Genomic DNA, 18,289 nt, shown 5'->3' with positions numbered 1-18,289 from the left:
GGACTTTCCTTTGTTGGAATGTTTCCTCTTACAGATTTTTACTTGTAGATTACTCTTTACTTGTTACAAGTCTGTTGAGATTTTATATTTATTCTGAAGTCAGCGTAATCATTTCTTTTTCTAGAAAGTTGTTCATTGCATCTAGATCTTATTGTTGATATACAGTTGTTCACCCTGTTTTTCTATTTCTATAAGGTAAGGTTGAAAGTCTTGTCTCCACTTTGATTTATGATTTTAGTTATTTGCATCTTTTCTTTTTTTCCTTACATATGGCTAAACATTTGTCAGTCTTGTTCATCTTTTCAAAGAACCAGCTTTTGGTGCGATTATATCTGTTGTTTTTCTCTTCTCTATTTCATTTGTCTCTGCTCTCATCTTTATTATTCTCTTCCTTCTGCTAGCTTTGGGTTTAGTCTGCTTTTCTTTTTCTAAGTCGTCAAGGTATGAAGTTAGGTTATTGATTTGGGATATTCCTTTCTAAGGTAGACATTTACAGCTAAAATTCTCTCTGATTACTGCCTTCCCTGCATCCCCTAAGTTTTAGTAGGTTGGGTTTTTTTGTTTATTTATCTTGAAGTTCTGGTGATAGTTTTGACACAATGGTGAAGAGTTTGTTATTTAATTTTCACATATTTGTGAATTTTCCAATTTTCCTTCTGTTGTTGATTTCTAGCTTCATTCTGTTGTGGTCAGAGAAGATAATTTGCATGGTTTTAATCTTTCAAAATGTATTGAGACTGTTTTATACCCTAACATATGGTTTCCTTCCACGGTTTCTTTTACATTTTTTAGCATATTTAGGATAGTTGTTTTAACGTCTCTGTTTCAGGGTACCCAGGTGGCTCAATCAGTTAAGCGTCCAACTCTTGATTTCCACTCAGGTCGTGATCTCAGGGTTGTGAGATTGAGCTCTGCATTGGGGTCTGCTGGAGATTCTCCCTCTCCCTCTGCCCCTCCTGCTCAGCTCTCTCACTCTAAGGTAAATAAATAAATCTTAAAAAAAAAAAATAGGGGATCCCTGGGTGACTCTGCGGTTTGGCCCCTGCCTTTGGCCAAGGGAACGATCCTGGAGTCCTGGGATCGAGTCCCGCGTCGGGCTCCCAGCATGGAGCCTGCTTCTCCCTCTGCCTGTGTCTCTGCCTCTCTCTCTCTGTCTACCGTGAATAAATAGAATCTTTAAAAATAATAATAATAATAAAGTCTCTGTTTAGTAAATCCAATGTTTGGGCATCCTTAGGGGTAATTCCTTTGAGTGGGCCTTGTGATTTTGTTGTTGAAAACTTGACATTTGAATATTATAATGCAGTAAATCTAGAAATCAGATTCTCTCCTTTTGTAGGGTTTGCTCTTTTTTAATTGTTGAAGGCAGTACTTGTCTTTTTTAAAATAACTTTGACAAACTACTTTTGCAAACACTGTATTCCTTGTCATGTGTCATCCCTGCAGTTCCTGTTATGTTAGCTTGTGTTTAGCTAATATTTTGACAGAGATTTCCTTGAACCCCAGGAGCATTTTTTAAGTTGCTTTTTTTCTTGATTTAGTGTTTCCTTGGTTGTTAAAAAACCTTTGACTGCTTTCCAGAATTCTGACAAAGTTAGCTCCGACAGTTTCTGCTTGTTTTTTGTTTCTGTTGATGAGAGCCTGGAACTGCCTGCTCTAATAATTCTGTTCTAGTTCCTCTAAATCTGGTACCCTAGGTTTAAAAATAAAAATTATTTTGCTTCAAAATAAAGGTTAGTATTCCCCCAAAGAAGAATTAGGAAGCTCGTGAACCTCAAAACGGTACTCTTATCTACTCTTTGACATCAAGGTTTTTAAAATGTGAGGATCAATCTTGGCAACTCATTATGGTATTACCATGTTCATTAATTTATTGTTCATTTATTCAATACTCGATTATAAAGTGGTGGCTATGTCAGGAAATGTCTCCAACTTGCTAGTCATTGCTGCCCTTAGAGTACAAAGTGCTCTGGGAATTATTCGTTGGTCCTGAGAGAGGGTCCAGGACAGGATTTCCAGAAGAGGAAACATTTGATCTGGTTCCTCTAGATTGAATAGAGGTGGCCATGCAGAAAACAAGGGATAAGGCCATTTCAGGAGTGGTATATCCGGAGAGTATAGAAATGCCTTCATTATTTCAAAAGAAATTAAATAGCAGATGGTTGCCAATAGTAGGAAATACCCACCCATGCTGTGTTCAAGCGGCCTGTTCCACTGCCCATCCTCTGCCCCTTCATCCAGAGACACACCCCAAGGCATCCTATTCTTCTAGCCAACTCTAACAAGAGTATCAATAATAGCCACTATTATTGATGTTAGTTGTATCTTAGTTACAACTAAGATATGTTGTTAGTTGTATCTTAGCCTCCAGTTCTGTCCCACTGTAGCTAAGAGTCACCATGCTGCTCTGGGATCTGATTCATCACTGCTTAGGCACCATATTAGAAAAGATGCAAGTATTGACGAGAAAATTCTAATCAAGCCACAAACTTGGAAAAGATATCAATAATCCAAGTGTGATCATTTTAGTGATAATGCATAGTCTCCTACGACTCCCTCAATCTTTAAACCCTATTTCCCACTTGGAAAAAAATTTACACAATTTTTTTTGTGCAAGATAAACCCATTGGCTTATCTTCTCCTTCTCCACATTTCATCTCCTTTCTTATTTTGCATTTCATTAAAATGGCAGTTTTCAATATAATTTTTTAGCCCAATTAATTGTATTAATAGAGCCATCATTTTCATTTAAAGATGTACTTTAAATATCCTACAAACCTACTTACCTGTGTTTTATCTGGTCAATTTGTTTTGGTTAAATTGTTTTAAGAGGGGTGTCTGGAGGTTCAGTCAATTAAGCATTCAACTCTTGATTTCAGCTCAGGTCATGATCTCAGGGTTGAGAGATCAAGCCCCACATCAGGCTCCACTCTGGATGTGAAGTCTGCTTTAGATTCTCTCTTTCCTTCTCCCTCTGCCCCACCCACTCCTCACTTACTCTCTTAAAAAAATTGTTTTAAGAGATACTAGGGCAAGAAAGATAATTTGCAAGATATATTTATTCTGTGGGCATATAAGTATATACTAAAAAGCTTTATTAATGGGGAAAGCCCTACAGTGCCAATTTTGTTTATGGAAAAATAAAACCTCTTATAATATTTTTCATTTATCTTATTTTATATATTTGATATTTATATAATATATATTTGGCACATACACATATATTTCTGCATATACTTGCATAAATATGTGTAGCTCTAGTAGAGATGCTTTATTTTTGTTTTTTAACTTTTTTTGTGCGGGAAAAGAGATGAGGGGAGTCAAGCCTTAGGTGCCTTCTCAACTTGTAAAGGTAATCTATGTAGATATTTACATCTTAAGGGGAAGGGATATAAATGTGGGCCTATCACCAGGCCCATAGCTTATTAAGGAAGAGATCCACTTGATATCATAGACACGCTAGAGGACAGAATTTATTTTCACAGTGCTTATTAACAACCTCTGAAGTCCAAAAGTCCTCCAAGAGACTTTCCTAGGAATATCTGCCAGAATCAGTTTTTTATGTTGTTTTTGTTTTGTCTTAATGATGAAGATTTCTTATCTGTAGCTGTAAGAGAGAGGGAACATTCTCTTCTTTTCATCTTGTAATCATGTAGACTTTTTTAACCCACTGTTAAGAAGGTCTGTGTGTTTCTAGACTAAGAAACGAATTGCATTAGTGAGTACTGAGCAGAAAGGGGCATGCTTGAAATGCTCTAAACTTATAATAAAGATAAGAAAGAGGTAGAATTATCTTAAGAAGATGGAATGTGGGGTGTGTAACTATCTGCATGATGGTTTCTACATGTTGAACAATCAACGCTAATACAACTAGCATACTGGTAAGTTGATCTTTGATAGAGTGTTTAAAATCTGTTAGAGAGGGGCACCGGGGTAGCTTAGTGATTGAGGGTCTGCCCTTGGTTCAGGGCGTGATCCCGGAGTCCTGGGATCGAGTGCCCTATCGGGCTCCCTGCAGGGAGCCTGCTTCTCCCTCTGCCTGTGTCTCTGCCTCTCTTTTATAAAGATATAAAATTTACATGAATAAATAAGTAAAATCTTTAAGAAAAAAATCTATTAGAGAGTACATGTCCTCTCTCTCCAGTGAGAGCTATCATCTCTTGTGAATACTTCCTGTCATGACCAAATGAGGCAGTGTGTGTTCTGGTTACTTACAAAATAGCTATATGATTCTTTTAAATGCAATGATTTTTTTAAAGATTTTATTTATTTATTTATTCATGAGAGACATGGAGAGAGAGAGAGAGGCAGAGGGAGAAGTAGGCTCCCTGCAGGAAGCCCGATGTGGGACTCAATCCTGGCACCCCAGGATCACACGCTGGGCCAAAGGCAGATGGTCAACCGTGGAGCCACCCAGGTGCCATAAACGTAATGATTTAAACATTAACTCATGTATCCTTTGTAAGCATTTATTCCTTTATATATAAAAAAAATAGGAATAGCAATAGCTGTTTGCTCTGCTCATCCCTGAGAATTAGGTTCAAAGAGTTCTAACCAATCCTTTCCTTCTCAGTCAGATAAGACCCATTCATCCCTCCATACTCCTTGCCTCCTGCTCCTTTCCTTCATCTTTTCTTTTTGGCTACTGTTGTTGACTTATCCATGTCACTAAACTTCTCAAAACTTTTTCATCTAAAGTAAAGGAAAGAAAACATGTTGAATGTGAACACTTCAAGGACCAGGGGTGGAACTCATGGGGTCGACAGTGCCATATCACAAACTCCTCCCTGAGTGTCTATTTGATATCTTTAGGTAACACAGGATTAGGTGATAGAGAAACAAATTCACATGCATTTCTGTATTTTAGTTGATTATAATCTTGATTTTTAATGTTAAACATTTTAAGTGTTAATATTTTAAATATTTCTCATGTTATATTTTAAGTAACATTTCAAATGTCCATATATGTATCTATAGCTTTATATGTGTTTATGTGTTTATATATATTTTATATAAACATACATATATGTTTATAACATATATAAACATATATAAACATGTATATAAATATATTACACAGTATTTTTACATATATTTTATAATACAAAATTTTGTGTATGTTTATATGTTTTGTTAATATATGATATATAATACATAAACATATATACATATATAAACATAAAATATTGTATATGTAAAAATATTGTATAATCTTTTATGTATATGTATTTATATTTTATGTAATACATCAAATGTTAAAATAAAAACACCTTGTGAACTATACTAAAAAAAAAAAAAAACCTTTAGTTCAATTAACCAGGGAAAAAAGAGAGAGGACCCAAATCAATAAAATATAAATGACAGAGGAGACATTACAGCTGATAGCACAGAAATGCTAAGGAGCTTAAGAAACCACTGTGAACAACTATATACAAACAAACTGGACAACCTACAAAAGATGGGGTTTTTTTTTACTAAGAAAAATTCTTAGTAACATACAACCTACCAATTCTGAACCAGGAAAAAAATTAAAGATCTGAAGAGACCAATTACTAGTAAGGAATTTGATTCAGTAGTCAAAAATCTCCCAATGAAGAAAAGTCCACCAGTGAAACCATAGTGAGTTTTACCAAACATTTAGAGAAGAATAAACACTATTTCTTCTCAAACTCTTCCAAAAAATCAAAGAGGAGGGGACACCCCCAAACTCATTTTATGAGCTTAGCATTACCCTGATACCAACGCCAGAAAAAGACAGGAAAAGCAAAGGAAACTCCAGGTCAATATCCTGAGGAATACAGATGCAAAAACTCTCAATAAAATACTAGCAAACCAAATTCAGCAGTACGTTAAAAGGATCATTCACTATGGTCAAGTAGGATATATCCCTGGAATGTATATGGAGATGGCTAAACATATGCAAATCAATGAACACGATATATCACATTGACAGAAGTGAAAGAGAAAAATCATATCATCTCAAAAGACATAGAAAAAGCATTTGACAAACATCCAGCATGAAAAGAAGTCATAAGAAATTAGATATAGAAGGAACATATCTCAACTTAATAAAGTCCATATATATCAAGCCCACAGCTAATATCATACTGAGTGATGAAATACTGAAAGCTTTTCTTCTAAGATCAGGAACAAGTCGTGGGTCCCCATTCTCATCACTTCTATTCAGCATAGCACTGAAGTCCTAGTCAGAGCAATCAAGCAACAAAAAAGATATAAAAGGCATCAGAATTGGAAAGGAAGAAGTAAAATTGCCTATTTGAAGATGACATGATTTTATATATAGAAAATCATAAAGACTTCACTAAAAAACTGTTGGATCTAATCAATGAAGTCAGTAAAATTGCAGGATACAAAATTATCATATAGTAGCATTTCTATATTCTAACAATGAGTTATCTGAAAAAAATCCCACTTACAAAAGCATCAAAAAAACAATAAAATACTCAGGAATGAATTTAACCAAGGAAGTAAAAGACATTTGTCCTGAAAAACAGGATGAAAGACAAAACAATGATGAAAGAAATGAAAGACAACATATATAAATGGAAATAAATCCTGTATTCATGGAATGGAAGAATTAATATTGCTAAAATGTCTGTATTACTCAAAGCCATCTATCTATAGATTTAGTTCAATCACTATCAAAATTCCAATGAGATTTTTACAGAAGAAGAAGAAATCATAATATCTATATGGCACCACCAAAGACCCCAAATAGGCAAAGCAATCTTGAGAAACAAGGACAAAGCAGGAAGCATCATATGTCCTTTTTTCAAGCTATACTACAAAGCTATAGTAATCAAAACAATATGGTACTTGCAAAGAAACAGACACATAGATCAAGGGAATAGAATGAAGGGTCCAGAAATAAACCCATACAAGTACCATCAACCAATACTTGACAAGGAAGCCAAGAATATTCAATGGAGAAAAGACAGTCTCCTCAATAAATGGTGCTGGGAAAATTGGACATTCACATGTAAAAAAAAAAAAATGAAACTAGACCCCTATATCTTACAAAAATTAACTCCCTCAAATTAACTCAAAATGGATTAAAGACTTAAACGTAATGCTAGAAACCATAAAACTCCTAGAAGAAAAGGTAGGAACAAAGCTCCTTGACAATGTCCTTGGCAATGACTTTTTGGATATAACGCCTAAAACACTATGAACAAAATTTAAAAGAAAAAAAAAAAACAAGTAGGACTGCTTCAATAAAAAGACAACTTATAAAATGGAAAAAAATATTTGCAAATCATGTATCTGATAAGGTGTTGTTATCCAAAATGTATGAAACTCATACAACTCAAAAGCAAAACAAAACAAAAGCAAAAACAAAAATCCAAACAGACCCCAAATAATCCAATCAATAAATGGGCAAAGGTTCTGAATAGACATCTTTCCAAAGAAGATATATGAAGGCTAAAAAGTACACAAAAAGGTGCTCAACATTATTAAACATCAGGAAAATGCAAATCAAAACCACAATAGGATTATCACCACACACCTGAGAGAACAGCCATCATCAAAAAGACAAGAAATACCAAATTTTGTCAAGGATGTGGAGAAAAAGGAACCTTTATACACTATTGGTGGAAATGTAAATTGGAACCACTATGGAAAGCATTATGGAGGTTCCTCCAAAAATTAAATCTAAAACTACCATATGATTCAGCAATTCCACTTCTGGGGATATATTGAAAAGAAATAAAATTACTGTGTTGACGGGATATCTGCCCTTCTATGTTCCCTGCAGCATTATTTACAATGTAAATGGAAACATCGATGGATGGATGGATGAAGTTGTGGTTTGCTCACTTACACATACACACACACACACACACACAGAGGAATAACTAATATTCCTTTAAAAAGAAGGAAATCTTGCCATTTGCAACAACATGGATGGATCGTGAGGGTGTCATGCTAAGTGAAATAAGTCTGACAGAATGACAAATACTGTGAGATCTCAATTATGTGTGGAATCAAACCAAGCAAACAAACCCATAGAAAAAGGGATCACATTTGGGGTAACCAGAGGCGGGGGGTCGGGTTGGGTGGGGTTTGAGTAATTGGAGGCAGATGGTCAAAAGGTACAAACTTTCAGAGATAAATAAGTACCAGGGATGTAAAAGTCCAACATGATGGCTGTATGACCTACAGAAAGGTGTTGAGACAGTGAATCCTAGGAGTTCTCACCAAAAGGAAAAACCATTTTTTTCTTTTTTCTTTTTTAATCCATATGACAATAGGTGTTAACTGACCCTGTCATGGTAATTATTTCGCAATATATGAAAATCAAGTCATTATGCTGTACACCTTGAACTTATACAGGGCTGAATACCAATTATATTTCAGTAAAACTAGGGGGAAAACACTTCTGATAAAAATGTTTCTAAGAACCCAATGTATAAGCTATATATTTTATATATATTATATTTTTTATCTATATAAATACATAAATTTTTTAAATAAAAATCTTGGTAAAGCTGCTGTCAAGAAGCTGAGTCCGATTATATTTATCCCATAGTTTCATGTCCCCCGTGACTGATACTAGAAACCCTGAGGGTTACAAATACCCCATTCTGAGAATAAGAGTAAGTGTAGCAGAGTCCTATTTCTCTCTTTTGTTTTGCTCCCTCCCGCTCCTCTGAAATGTCCTCTCCTTTTCATTTGCCTCTTGTATCACCTAAACATTCACTCAGGAGAGAAATCTCTTCAGTACTTGAAGACCTACTATTTCCCAATTCCTAGATTTTGTTTTTTTAACAGATGAATAAATATCTTTTCCTCGGGCCATACTTTTTCATCAGAAGTCATTTGGAAGTATTTACACAAGTCGCAGACTTGTAAAACATGACCTGGGTCTGACACTGGCCCAGGCCTGGTGATTATCACCACTTTGAGGTTAAATTTTCCCATTGTGATGGGGGAGTCAAGAGAGATGGTGAAAACTGGACAGTAGAGTCAAAGCAGGGTCTGTGAGAAAGCCACAAATGCAGAAGATCCTGCTCACTGCGCCTGAGGTACAGTTAATCAACCCCATACAGTCATTGAGGGGAATGTTCCACCAGAGCTCAAGGCCCAAGGAGAGCCCCGAATTAGGCCCAAGGAGAGGCCCCAATTAGGCCCAAGGAGAGCCCCCAAACCATTCACAGGAGGGCCAGGAGATGACTGCCCAGTAGGTAACCAGCTCAATAAACCCTCACCCCCACACACCTTTAGGCCGTTGTTTCTTCATGGGCTGAGTGGCTGGAAGACATCATAACCCAAGCCTTCCTCTCTGTGGGGAGCAGAGGTGACATATTTTATCCTCTTGTGGTTTCTTATTTGTTCCCCTCTTACTCTAATTGGGGTCTCCTGCCACACATTTCCAGTGTCCATTGTGAAGATCCACTGGTGCTTCTTAGATCTGAGCCCATCAGTGAACAGACAGTAGGTTGCTGGATGTCCGAGGGTCCCCACCGGTGTGCTAACCGCATCTCTCTCTCTCCCCCCCACCCCCACCTGTTCCCCTGGAAGACGTGCCTTCTCCAAGAGCATCTGGAGTCTGTCCAGAAGGAGTTCATCATTTTCAACAGAGAAAAGTAAGTAAGCCCTGGTTCAACAGTAGCCCAGCAAACGATGGAATGTTTGAGCCAGACTTTACTGGCAGAGCCTTCAGAGATTAACATTTTTTAATTTTTTCTAATATCAAAAATGATATATACATATCCATAATGGGGAAAATTGGAAAATTCAGCCCCTTATTTTTTTTTCTTTTTCTGTATGAGATTTCAAAACCTGCAATATGTGAATTAGCTTAGCATCAAGTTTCCGTTTCAGGGAAGGACAGAGGAAGGAGACTCAAACACTTAAAATCAGTGACACATTAAAGATGGTTTCCTTGACTCCCGCCCCTATCTCAGTTGTTGGGCTTAATTCTATCACTTGAAAGCTTAAAATCATTTGTCTTTTTAACAATAAGCCCCGGTGTTGTTTTTTTCTTTCCTTTTTTTCTTTTTAGAGTAAAAAGGGACTTTACTAAAAGACCAGCTAACCTAACTCTGGAACAAACCAAAGACCCACAAGAAGAGAACGGCCAGAATAATGAGTGAAGTCCTCCCCCTCTTCTGCTTGGGACACTTCCTGCCACTTCAGCCAGGAATTGCTGACAGTAGTTCTCACCTCTCCACACCACACACACCTAAAAAATGTGTATGAATGCCTTTGGGAGGAGGCAGCAGGATGGAGACAGAGTCCCAGGCACCTGGGACCTACTTTCACCACTAATTAACTGCGTGGCCTCCAGCAAGTCACTTCCCCACGGTCGCTGCTTCACAGTTTATTCATCTAAAATGAGAGGGTTATACTAGAGGAGCTCTGTGCTACCTTTTTCCTGCTACCATTCTGTTATTCGACACAGCCTTTATCTTGATTTTAAAAGGAATATTTAGATGCAGATTTCTTTTTCCACCCCTCCTAACTACACTGTGACATGTGGGCAAATGGACACTGGTAGGTGGGTGATTGAGTGAGGCTCTTCAGAGCCAGGGAAGTTCACAGAGAGGTCAGGATCCCCACATCTTATTGAAGAAAGAGAAAGAATTCAATCAGGGAGAAATGAATGGGAGATTAGGGGTGACACAGATTTATGAGGACTTCCAGTGGTATTCTGGAGTCAGCACACCGTATCAGCGTGTGTCAGCTAGCAAGAGCCTTGGGAGCACGTCTTTCCTATCACCCCAGACAGTGATGTGAAGCTGGGCAGCTGAGATTGGTGATGAGCAGTAAATATTGGCAATATTTACACCTTGGAAATGGACAATTGCTTCAAATCAGGACTCCCCACCCCCCAAGTCAGTTGTGAAGCAGTTATTAGCATACTGCTCACATTCTTCTAGGAAGTATGTTCCTTGAGGCTAATTGTCCTCTTACCAGAGACCTGTGTCTGGAGAGGATCAGAAAATAATATGATCACGGTCACGTTGAGACCATGTCCACTTTGTAGTACAGTACTGCTACACCTTTTCTATGCAGAGGTTACAGTCTAAATAGAATGGGAGGTGAATTTGGAAGATAGTAAAATTTACACTTGGAAAATCCCTTAAATTACCCACACTGTGGTAGGTATCTTCTCTTAGTGCCCAGTGCACTGAGCCACCTTTCAGGAATGAAACAGATCACGATTTGGGGGGTTGTTTTGGTTTTGTCTTTTGTTTTTGGTCCCATTTTCAGCCAGTATCAGATGAACCAAAACTGGAACCAATTATACATGCCTTTGTAGCCTGGAATAACATAACTATGGGATGCTCCCACATTTGAGAAGTCTAAGGTCACGGAAATGAACTGAAGGCACCACTCAACTACAAGAATGGTGGGCAAAATTGCCTATTTACAATATTATTGATGTCTCAGTCTTTTGTTTTGTATATTTTTATTTATTTGCCTAACACAAAGTTAAATTCACCTAAGGGAGATATGCATATGACTTAACTCCACTCTCCTGATACACAGAAGATCCTTGCAGAGGAATGAGCTCCGGCAACTCAAAGATGCCACGGAGTAGAGTCAACAAGCGAACAGGCTGCGGGTGGGGGGCTGTTTTAACCTCTTGGCTCCTCAGATCATCTAAACCTTGTCCTTACTTATAGTGAGGGCCTTGCCAGGATGGCAGTAAGCAGGCAACAGGGAAGACCAGACAGAGAAAAATGGGCAGAATTAACAGATCCTGCATCTGCTGCACCAGACATCCAGGAGGGAAGCCACACTTAGGCAATTACACGTGGGTAGGAAGCCAATGCTGGCTTTTAACTTGGAATTCAGGATTTCCTCCTCAGTGAGTTAGCAGGCCCAGAATTTCTGGCAGAGCTGTGAACAGTGCCTCTCTACTTTAAGAGCAACCATATTTTTGTTAAGAATTAAAGCCAGCTCTTCCGTTCTGTTTGATTCTCTTTTTTCTACATTTCCCACATATTACTTGCCTGTGCTATTTTGCTTTTCTCCAGATGCTATAAACTACGCACTGGGCCTGACTCAATTTCTAATTATATATGAAAAGAGCAAGTGGAAGGTGACCAGGTTCTTTTCCGGTTGGTAATCGCAGAGTGTCAGGGGCCACTGGCATGTTTACCAACTTGCATTCCTTCATGTGTCTTGACTCAAGTCTTCTGTCCTGTGGACATAGTTCACCTGCTGAGATCAGATCATCAGTCGCCTGGTTCCTCCTCTTGCTGTGACCTTGTACGTATCATTCCAGAGGAAAGACTTCGGGAAACACTGCAGAGCAACGGGATCAGTAGGCTCTCCATTGGGAAGGGAGCCAACCATTGCACATCTGTACAATTTGTAACAGGATAGGAACCCAATACCAGCTCTGTAGTTTGAACCCCTAGTTCATATTTCCAGTGAGTTGCCTTTGTGCCTGAAGCACCTCTGTGGACATTCAGGAGCAGTGGACACACCGACTAGAGAGCACAGCCTCAGAGCAGTGAGATGGATTGTCAGTCCTAATCAGGTTACAGACCCACAATGTGTTTCCAGTTAGAAATGAAAAAGCATTGCATCTAGAGTACGGAACAACAGATTATAAGCATCTCCCACCGCCACACGTTTTAAACATTAGGACCAAAAAAAAAAAAAAAAAAAAACATTAGGACAGTTTTCCAAAAACCAGGACACCTAAATCTGTACCATGATTGCTAGATGTTGGTATCAGAGTCTTTGGTTTTATTCCATAACTGGGATAAAATGTTACTAACATAACTGGGTCAAATGTTACTACCCTAACGAGCTGGACCATGTCTCATCTAGATTTGTGACAACCAAGGCTAAGAATTTAAGAAAACAAGCTGACTACTGCAGCCCTTTGCGTGGTATTCCCACCATCTTCTAACTGCTTCCTCCCTTACCTGGGGGCAGCATCTGAGAAATGGGAGCAGGTGTGGAAGACCAAAAGCCTCTGGTTATAACACTTACTCTGCAGCAGGGCCACTCACTCCCTTGCATTCAGTGACCTCTAGTGGTGGCGGTGGGCTGTGTGTGGGAGGAACCAAGCCCTGAAACTCTGCCCACAACCCAAACTCCACGGAAGTAAATACTCTGCTAATAGCTAACACATCTCGATGGCAGCACTGGTTTTGGCCGGAGGTCATTGCTAGGCCAGGAACGAATGTCAGGCAGCTCGAAGCACTGCTAAATTAATTTACGGTCATTAATTAGTAGTTCAGCTTCTTGTGATAGGTAAGTTTTAACCAGAAAGGACTAGACTTGAGCTCATCATAGCTTTTCTAGACTGGACAAACAGCTAGGGAGAAAAGGAATGCTAATATAGCTAGCAGGAGCCAGCGCTGCTGCTTTTGATGACGCAGCAACGCTAAGGCTTAAACTCACCGGCTGAACGAAAAGGCATGCAGAACACGGTGGTTGTGTCGGTAGCCAGTGGTGCCTGCGTTGTCTACACACCTTGTTTCCTACTGTCTGCCCATGATCGCTCTCTCTTCTAAGCTCAGCGTGTCTGACTGACGTTAAACACTGATGTTTGAAATCCAAACTTCAGTCCTCTGTGCTGTTGCACACAGGCAGCCCTTGGGTGGGAAACGCGTGCTTCTGTTGATGTAAATGTGCCTCAGTGTATTAAAATGTCTTCTGCAGACAGTGAGCCACTGATCCTCCTTTGTCCGCTGTGGGTGTAACTGTTTTTCCTAGAGGTTGGGCTGTGGGTGCCCAAAGTCACCTGTTCCCCTTTCCATTTCCCACTGTGGGGACCGCCCTGGACCAGTGACAAGCTGGTATTACAAATGATGTTCTAGAACAGTGGAGTGCAGCACACTTTAAATGATGCACAAATACAAAAACTAGAAGCCTGACCCCTGTAGCACTCACACCTAATGGAGCACAGCCCAGAATTCCAGATTTTGCCCTTCACTCTGACCTTGTCCATGACAGCCCATGCACCTCTTTTCTTCAGTACTGTGACTTACTACCCTGCAGCATCTTCGTCCTGTCCCACTCCATACACCAGAACAGCAGGTGGATGTTTCAAACCTGGGACACAAGAGTCACAGGCAGCTCTGGATCCTTGTCGCTGGAAGAGGCCTCCTCTTAGGCCCACAGAAGCTTAGCAGCCAGTAGACCAGCTGGTTCCCTGGGCTTGTGAAATCCACAGGCTCTTGCAAATCATGCGGGCTCTCAAGCCCTGCATGCCAAGTGCCCTGTTGTCCAGGCCATGTCAAGTGCCCTGTTTTGTTCTCTGTAGCCAACTGAGCACACGGTAAGACCTACAACTCCTGATTCTGAAGAGCGCCAGCCTTAAGTACGTGACCTCATTTTTTTGTGGATTGCTTTGGCCCTTCCATCGCCCCCTTCCTGCTCGTAGCTGGTGTCCCTTTTATGATGGCCTGATGGTAGCACAGCTGATTCCAGAAAGTTCTTTGATACCAGAGAGACCTTTTCATGCCTGTGCAGTACTCTCATCCCCCCACTGGTCAGATGTGACTCAGCCCCGAACAGCTCTAGCCCAGAGAGGTGTGAAAGTCACTATGTCTATTTCCCTAACAGTTTTTTAAAGATTATTTATTTATTTATTCATGAGAGACAGAGAGACAGACAGACAGACGCAAGCAGAGGGAGAAGCAGGCTCCACACAGGGAGCCCGACATGGGACTCGATCCCGGGACCCCAGGATCACGCCTTGGGCTGAAGGTGGTGCTAGACCACTGAGTCACCCAGGGATCCCCTTCCCTAACATTTTTTTAAAAAGATTTTATTTATTTATTCATGTGAGACATGCACGGGGGGGGGGGGGGGGTGCACAGACACAGGCAGAGGGAGAAGCAGGCTCCATGCAGGGAGCCCGACGTGGGACTCAATCCCGGGTCTCCAGGATCACATCCTGGGCTGCAGGCGGCACCAAACTGCTAAGCCACCCAGGCTGCCCTTAACATTTTTTAAAAACTGCTTCATCTCTTCTAAGTCCTGCAACATGAATTCAGTTGATCCTAAGCTTTGCCCAGGCCCTTTAAACCCACTCTAATCCTAAGCAGTGCGCAGCTGCTGCCTTGGTCAGTGATGACAAAAAAACAAACAAAAGAAAGAAACCCTTTCAGGATCTATACCTGACTCACCCAGACTCTACCTCAAACGGTGACCTGTTTTACATGAGAGGATCCCCAGGAAAAACTCTGATCATGCTAAGTTCCAATAATGATCATCTAACTCTATGGCCCAGACAAAAACTCCACCTCAACCAAGACGACAGAAATCCCCCAAATGTTGTCAGGAAACCTCTTGTTCTCATCATATCTGCCCCCCCCCCATATTAACCACGTCCATCTTATTATGCAATTTTAATACCGCAGGTGAAATGGCACGCCGCGCACAGAAGAAGGCTAGGGACAACATCCGTAATTTCATAGTTATTTTAATAACCAGGTGTACATTAACAGTCACTTGATGAACTTTTCCTTAATCTCAGCTAAACTCAAAACACAGTTTTCTTCACGGTTCAAACCAAACAGCTCTTCACGTTCCAGAGCTGCCTCACAGCTACCACAGATCACAGGGAGATTTACGGTCTGTTCATATTCACCGGACACAGAACGGAACACCCACACACCGTTTTCCAAAGAGGGAACTTTTACAATGAATGCTGGCTGCCTGGGACAGCCCATGGGTATATATCTGGGACTCCAGCTGGATTTTTCCAGGCGGGGGAAGGCCCGGGAAGCTTGTGGCTAGAACCAAAGTCGGGGCTCATCCACCCTGTGAGGAAGGGCTTCACAGGGTGAGTGCAAGTAAGGCCTTTGCAGCAGAGCATGACTCTCTGCGTGTAGGTGTGAAGAAAAAGGCCAAAGGGTGACCGGTCTCTGAAGAAACCCCTTTTTTGGGAGGACTCCAACACTGCCGTTTTTAGAAAACATAGAAATAGAAATACCTCTACGGGGTGAGGTTGGCTGGTCTAACAATTCCACGAATACCTTCTCAACTACCCAAGATTATGGCCCTCCCAGAGCGAACCCCAGTGGACTGCTATCTGGGTAAGGAATAATGTGAGAAGGTGGGGGGCAGCTGGGGGACCCTCAGAGGAGGGCCAGGCCAAGAGACGAGAGGGCCACAGAAAGCTTGGGCAGGAGATGAAGGTCCAGCATGCCCTCCCACACTTGGATGAGATGCCGTGAATCCCGAGAGAGCTGTGGCTTGCGTCATGGTCTCTTCCTAAACCCCGTGTGTAGGGAGGGCTCTTTGATGTGTGCCTTGTGGAACAGGACACATTCGAATATAAACTTTAACTCCAGTAACAAGGTACGAGAAACCAAAGTCAAGGAAAGAGAGGGATTTTTCTTGAAATTCTTAGGAATCTCTGTGCTTGGGAAATTACTTCTAGTCAGTGAAGAAAGGGAGGCTTTCCCAAACCTTGTTGCCCATCATGAGGGCGTTAGCGTGGAGAGCTTGTGTAGGCTATCAAGTTCGGGGGGAATGAACGCTTCGTTCAGCAGCCCCGGTGCAGTGCAGCTGACCAGCCTGGCCACGAAAGATTTATTGTCATGGCACAGAGAGGTCATGGAGGGAGGAGCTGGACTCTGGGTACCAGGAGCCCAGGGTCCACAAGAGGACGCACCCTCTAGTTGATTTCTTCCCTCCACCCGGTGGCCGTGGCTGGTACTGCAACACGCCCCGCAGAACAGCCCGGCCCGGAGGCCCGGAGGCCCGGAGGCATTTCGTGTACTTGCTTCAGGTCGGACAATCTCCCTCTGCCTGCAAACCCGTCATTCATTCTGAGTTCTGCGACAGGCCAGCAAATCTATGAGTCACAAATCAAGAGCTACGTGCCCCCCTCCCTTAAGTTTCCTTTAAAATAAAGGCACCATGAACAAGCCTTAGAATTCTGTTCACCACCAGAACAGTGCTTAGCTGGCTGGGGGGACATCCTCCTCGCTGGCTCTTTCCAAATCCCTTTTTAGCCACACTGTTCCCCTCTCTCTGGTCTTCAGCTAGAGAAGTGCCATCAGAGAAGCAGCTTCTCCTGAGCACCTGAAAGGTGTCCGAGGCCCGCTCTTTTTCTTTCAAGTCCCTAGTACGCAGGCTTAGGGGGTCCTGCCAGCTGCATCCCACAAGCACAGGTATCTGATCCCAGGGCAACTATGCTCTCTCTGCCCCCGGGCCCCCTAGTTCTACAGATCCTCATCTGGCTCACATTGAACTTTCAGAAGCGGCAGGATGGGGAGATGGACACTAAGCTCCACTTTGTTATGTGCCACATCCCACAAGGCTGCACGTCACTTCCACCACCCTGGGGGGCTGCAGGAAGACACCAAAAGCTCCCCCGGAGGATGTGCTGAAGGAAGGGCAGACAGTTAGTTGAGGGCTGAAAAGCAGACCCATGGTACCAGAATGTACCCCACCCCCAGCCCCACAGACTGGCTTTCCCAAATCCTTGCTTGGCTCCCACCTCAACCGAGACCACCTGTTCGCAGCGAAACTCCTAGAACACCTAAGCACATACATTTTCAAACCCCAAATCCTATCCAATCACAGATGTGCCTGGAACTCGAGATGGAAAGACTCGGCCACTCACCGCCAGCAAGAGCAGCCCTTCCTGGGAGTCCCCCTCGGCTTGTCCTAACTCAGGATGCCGGACTCACACTGCTCTCCCGGGTGGGCAAGGCCACGAGCACGTGAGGTGATGATCTCCAACACGTGTTTAGAGGAAGGCATGTGAGCGCGGCTGCCCCGCCCTGAGGGCCTGCGTGTGCTCCCAGCTGCTGCCTTTTAAAGAGCACCAGAGAGGCAGGCAGGACAGAGAGGGAGGAGAGTTTCCTCCTCTCTTCCTTCCCGGCCCAGGAAAGAGGAGAATTTGAAAGCAACACTGAGAAAGAGGCCCTACGAAACACCGGCACGATCGAGAAGGTGAAGGTGATGGTTTGGGTTTTGGTGTTTTAATAAAATGTTCAAAGGAATAAAATCTAGGAGGGGATGTGACAAAGTCTGGAACCTGAAGACTGCCTGCCTTCTCCGCAGACCCCTGGAGACCGTGAGGAAGGGACGGGCGGCCCCAAGTAGCCATCATCCATGGAAATAAACGTGCTTCAACACAACACACAAGCCCCCTTATGCTCACCCACCCGCCCGCCTCCCCGTACACACCCTACCCCAGCCCCTCGGAGCCTTCCGCCTTGCTCTGGGCTCCCACCACCCCCTCACCACCAATACCCACGTCCCTTTTGTTGATTTTCCTGACATCCCAGCTTTGTCTGTCCCCTTGTCATAAAATGCAGCACTACACACGCGC

The 18,289-nt window shown here is 42.0% G+C and overlaps 1 protein-coding gene across 1 annotated transcript in view; it reads left to right on the top strand.

Moving 5' to 3' along the window:
• The window catches only part of STK32A (serine/threonine kinase 32A), an 89,957-nt gene extending 80,345 nt beyond the window's left edge, over positions 1-9,612 (top strand). Inside the window, exon 9 of the mRNA XM_055332448.1 lies at positions 9,544-9,612. Coding sequence (XP_055188423.1) covers positions 9,544-9,612 — 69 coding nt within the window. The remainder of the gene's footprint in view (positions 1-9,543) is intronic.
• The last annotated feature ends 8,677 nt before the right edge of the window (positions 9,613-18,289 follow it).

Source organism: Nyctereutes procyonoides, unplaced genomic scaffold, assembly GCF_905146905.1.
Source record: "Nyctereutes procyonoides isolate TBG_1078 unplaced genomic scaffold, NYPRO_anot_genome, whole genome shotgun sequence".
In the NCBI taxonomy this organism is placed as follows: Eukaryota; Metazoa; Chordata; class Mammalia; order Carnivora; family Canidae; genus Nyctereutes; species Nyctereutes procyonoides.
The sequence above is the reverse complement of the archived record's forward strand: the minus strand, read 5'-3'. Positions and strand labels throughout refer to the sequence as shown.